The sequence below is a fragment of the Trichechus manatus genome, unplaced genomic scaffold (genome assembly GCF_000243295.1).
Source record: "Trichechus manatus latirostris isolate Lorelei unplaced genomic scaffold, TriManLat1.0 scaffold00010, whole genome shotgun sequence".
NCBI lineage: Eukaryota > Metazoa > Chordata > Mammalia > Sirenia > Trichechidae > Trichechus > Trichechus manatus.
In genome coordinates, this window is record NW_004443946.1 from 11483347 (window position 1) to 11487780 (window position 4434).

Consider the following 4434-nt stretch of genomic DNA (forward strand, 5'->3'; position numbering starts at 1 on the left):
CAGGCATGCGGTCCGCGGAGGGGATGCCGGGCTGAGGGCTGCCCAGCAAGGCCGTGCTCACTGGCGGGCGGGCGGGCAGCGGCGGCGGCTGCTCCATGGGACCCCGCGGTGGCCGCGAGTCTGTTCATCCCGTACGGGGAAGCGGCCGCTCGGCCGGAGGAGTGGCTCCGGGCCGGGGAAGGAGTGGCCGCTGCCGGGAAGGGTGGCGGTCGGCAGGCCGGGACCCGCGGAGCCTTTGACGTGGGTTCCAGTGGTTGCCAAGGCAACCGCGTGTTTACGCAGGAGCGTGGGGCGGGACGCCAGAGTCCAGTGCTCTCGGAAAAGCTGGCCCAGGACAGTGCCTGTGAGCTCCAGAAAATGCCAGGTCGGCCTCTGCAGGGACTACTGCCCGGCCAGATAAAGCGGACCTGGTCCGCAAATGACCAATTCATCGAGTGCTCTTTCGCGCTCGCTCTTGTCGGGTACAAATGGCGTACGAGGAGGTCTTTCTTGGGGGAAGGAGCGGGCGGGCTCTTTGCTTCCTGTTTTGATTTGGCATACGCAGGTAGAAAAGGAATCTAGAACCCGAAGTGAAAACCAATCCAAATCCGGGGTTCTTAAAATTTAAACCAAAAAACCCAAACCCGTTGCCATCGAGTCGATTCCAACTCATAGCAACCCTGTGCTTCTCAAACTTTATCGTGTACCGGAATCACTCAGAGGGCTAGGTCTCGAACTCAAGAGTTTCAGATTCAATAGGTCTGGGGTAGGGCCTGAGAATGTGCGTTTTTAACAAGTTCCAGATGATGATGATGATGATGCTGGGTCAAGGACCAGAACACTTTGAGAGCCATGGATCCAATGGGCTTGTTAAAATGCAGATTCCCTGGCTGACTCCTAGAATTACTGAGGATGGGCCTATGAATCCAAATGTCATAGGTGATTCTGACGCAGGTGATCTGAGGAGCTAGAATATGGACCTTGGAGGACGGATATCACCTGGTTTTCAAAGGCCTGGTTTTCCGGGATCTAACTAGCCAATACATGTGTAGGGGGTGGGGAGGAGAAAGGAGAGGGATTAGTCTCTTGCCCTGCTGGCAGCTTACCTCTGTTCTCCGGAATGCGATGGGTTTGGAGTCTAAGGTGCTGCCAGCCAGGCAGTCAGGACACTTGCATCCCCAGGTATCTGGCTGGGGGATTCAGGAAGAGGAAGGGCTTGACTGCCCAGGGGAGCTGCATCTCAAGTTTCTGGGCATGGCCTCTGATGGGGAGAAGTATGATCAGCCCTCAGGTTAACCCTGGGCCCTACTCTAAAGCAGTAGCTGGCAAAGTGTGAGCCCTGCACCAGCAGCATCAGTATCATCTGGAAACTTGTAAAAATGCAAATTCTTGGGCCCAATCCTAGACCTACTGTATTCCTTTCCTAGGGCTGCCTAAACAAAGTATCACAAACTGGGGGGTTTAAAACAACAGGAAATTATTGTCTCACAGTTCTGGAGGCAGAAGTCCAAAATCAAGATGGTAGGGCCATGTTCTTTCTAAAGTCTCTAAGGAAAGATCATTTCTTGTCTCTTCCTATTTTCTGGTGGTTTCTGGTAATCCATGGCTTATAAATGGCATCATTCCAATCTCTGCCTCCGTCTTCACATGGCTTTCCTCCCTTCTGTATCTGTGTCTATGTCTCTTCTTTTTTTATAAAGATACCACTCATATTGGATTAGTACACACCCTACTCCAGTATGACCTCATGTTAACTGATAGCATCTTCAAAGACCCTATTTCCAACCAAGGTCACATTCACAAGTACAGGGGCTGAGGACTTCAACATATCTTTTGGCAGGACACAATTCAACCCATAACCCTACTGAATCTAAAACTCTGGGGGTGCGGCCTAGCCACTTGTGTTTTAACAAGCCCTCTTTAGTTGATTCTGATGTATGCTCAAGTTTGAGAACCACTGTTCTAAAGAATGTACAACTGCTGGTGTTAGAATCAATGATATTAGTGCTGGTACTTATTTCAGTGAGGAGAAGTATCCTACTGGAAATTTACAGCATAAATAGAAGTGCATTTAAGGTGGTAAACTAAGACAGGGTTTCTCAACCTCAACATTACTGAAGTTTGTAGGCTGAATAATTCTTGTGGCGGGGGAGTTCTGTCCTATGTAGGATGTTTAGAAGCATCCCTGGCCTTTACTCACTAGAAGCCAGTAGCACCTCACCCAGTATGACAACCAAAAATGTCTCCAGACATTGTCAGATACCCCCTGGGGAGGGGGGCAAAATCACCCCCATTGAGAATGACTGAATTATAACAAAAATATTAGAACTATAATACCAAAAAAAAAAAACCAAACCTGTTTGCATGGAGTTGATTCCAACTCATGGAGACCTCATAAGTGTCAGAGTAGAACTGTGCTCCATAGGGTTTTCAATGGCTGATTTTTCAGAAGTAGATTGCCAGGCCTTTCTGCCAAGGCACCTCTGATTAATTTATTTAGTAATCTGTGCTAGGTTTTAGCAAACAACAAATAAGATAAGGATCCCAGCTCAAAGAGGCTTACCATCTTAGGCATTGTCTCAGTCATCTAATGCTGCTCTAACAGAAGTACCACAAGTGGATGGCTTTACAAAGAGAAATTTATTCTCTCACAGTCCAGTAGGCTACAAGTCTAAATTCAGGGCAACAGCTCCAGGGGAACGCTTTCTCCGTCGGCTCTGGAGGAAAGTCCATGTCATCAGTCTTCCTTTGGTCTGGGAGCATCTCTGCGCAGGAACCTCAGGTCCAAAGGACGCGCTCTGCTCCCAGCACTGCTTTCTTGGTGGTATGAGGTTCCCATGTGTCTCTGCTCGCTTTTCTCTTTTATATCTCAAAAGAGACTGCATTAAGATACTGCTCTTGTCAACCTCATCAGTATAACTCATCACAGTGATAGAATTTACAACACATGAGGAGATCACATATAATCTCATCATAGTGGTAGAGTTTACAACACATAAGGAAATCACATCAGATAACACAGTCATACAATACTAGGAATCATGACCTAGCCAAGTTGCTACACACATTTTTTGGGGGACACAATTCAATCCATGACAGGCATATACAAATTATACAAATATAATAAAATGTGATGTGTTGTAAAAATAATATACTGAAACTTCATTCTATGGAGGTAACTATTCCTAGAATAGCTAGTGATGACTTCACAGAAGAGGTGTCATTGGATACTCTTAAAAAAAAAAAAAAAAGAAGGGGCAGGGCATTTGATATGTATGCAAAGCCTGAAGGTTAGTGTTAAAGTACTCGGTTCTTGGGTACTGGTGAGAAGTGTCTAAATTCTAGGATACATGGAGGTGGGGAGTAAGAGGAAAATAAGTGATAAAAGTTTATTGGGGTCCTATTATGAAAAGCCTTGCATACCATGTAATGGAGTGTGAACTTCATGGGTGGGGAGGGCAAGGGTACTGGCCACTGAAGGAGTTTAAGCAAGGGAGGGCATGATCAGATGTATGGTTCAAAAAGACAAGAGGACCAAACATTCTCCTGGTTTTCTTCCTTCCTCACTGGCCTAGTTGGCCTGCTGGTTCATCTTCTTCCGCCTGCCTAGCCTTTAAATACTGGAGTTCATCCCTTTGGCTCTTCTAGACATCCGTCATCTCACCCACACCCAGGGCTTCAAAGACTATCTATATACTCATAACTCCAAATTATACGTCTTGCTCTAACCCACATATCTTGCTGCTTAGCATTTCCCCTTTGTCTAAAATCACCTCAAACTCAACATGTCCAAAAAAGGAATACATGCTCCTCTCCAAATTCCCCTCTAAAAACTTTGTCCTCAATCTTTTGTATCAGAAAATGGCACCACTATTTGTCTAGTTTACAAGCCAAAAACTTAGGATTCTTCCTCCACAAATTTCGCCTTATCACCAGCCCATGTGCAATCTATCACCAAGAACTAGGGATTTTATTTCCTAAGTATCTTTGTATCTGTTCACTTCCTCAGTCACTTCATCCACCACCTTAATCTTAGCTTTCATCATCTCTTCTTGGGATTACTGCCGTCACCTCCTAATTGATCTCCCCACATCCAATCCCTACTCCACACTAAAGGTCAAATGCTCTTTTCAGATTTGATCATGCCATTCACTTATTTAAAAACCCATAATGACTTTCCTCATTTAGTTTAGAATAAAGACCCCAATCTTTAATATTTCCTACAAGGTACTGCATGATTTGACATCTGCTTCCTCTCTAGTCTCATTTGGAACCATTTCTCATTTGTTCTACTCTAGCCACACGGGACTTTTGTGAGTTATTTAAACTTCCCATTTTAGAGTATTTGCTATCCCCTCTGCCTGGAGCCCTGGTGGTGCAGTGGTTAAGAGCTCAGCTTCTAATCAAAAGGTTGGCAGTTTGGATCCACCAGCCCCTCCTTGGAAACCCTATGAG

The 4434-nt window shown here is 45.8% G+C and overlaps 1 protein-coding gene across 1 annotated transcript in view; it reads right to left on the minus strand.

The window, feature by feature from the left end:
* GPR135 (G protein-coupled receptor 135) overlaps positions 1–97 on the minus strand; it is a 1860-nt gene extending 1763 nt beyond the window's left edge. Inside the window, exon 1 of the mRNA XM_012560028.2 lies at positions 6–97. Within this exon, the coding sequence (XP_012415482.1) occupies positions 6–97 (92 nt within the window). The remainder of the gene's footprint in view (positions 1–5) is intronic.
* Positions 98–4434: the final 4337 nt, after the last annotated feature.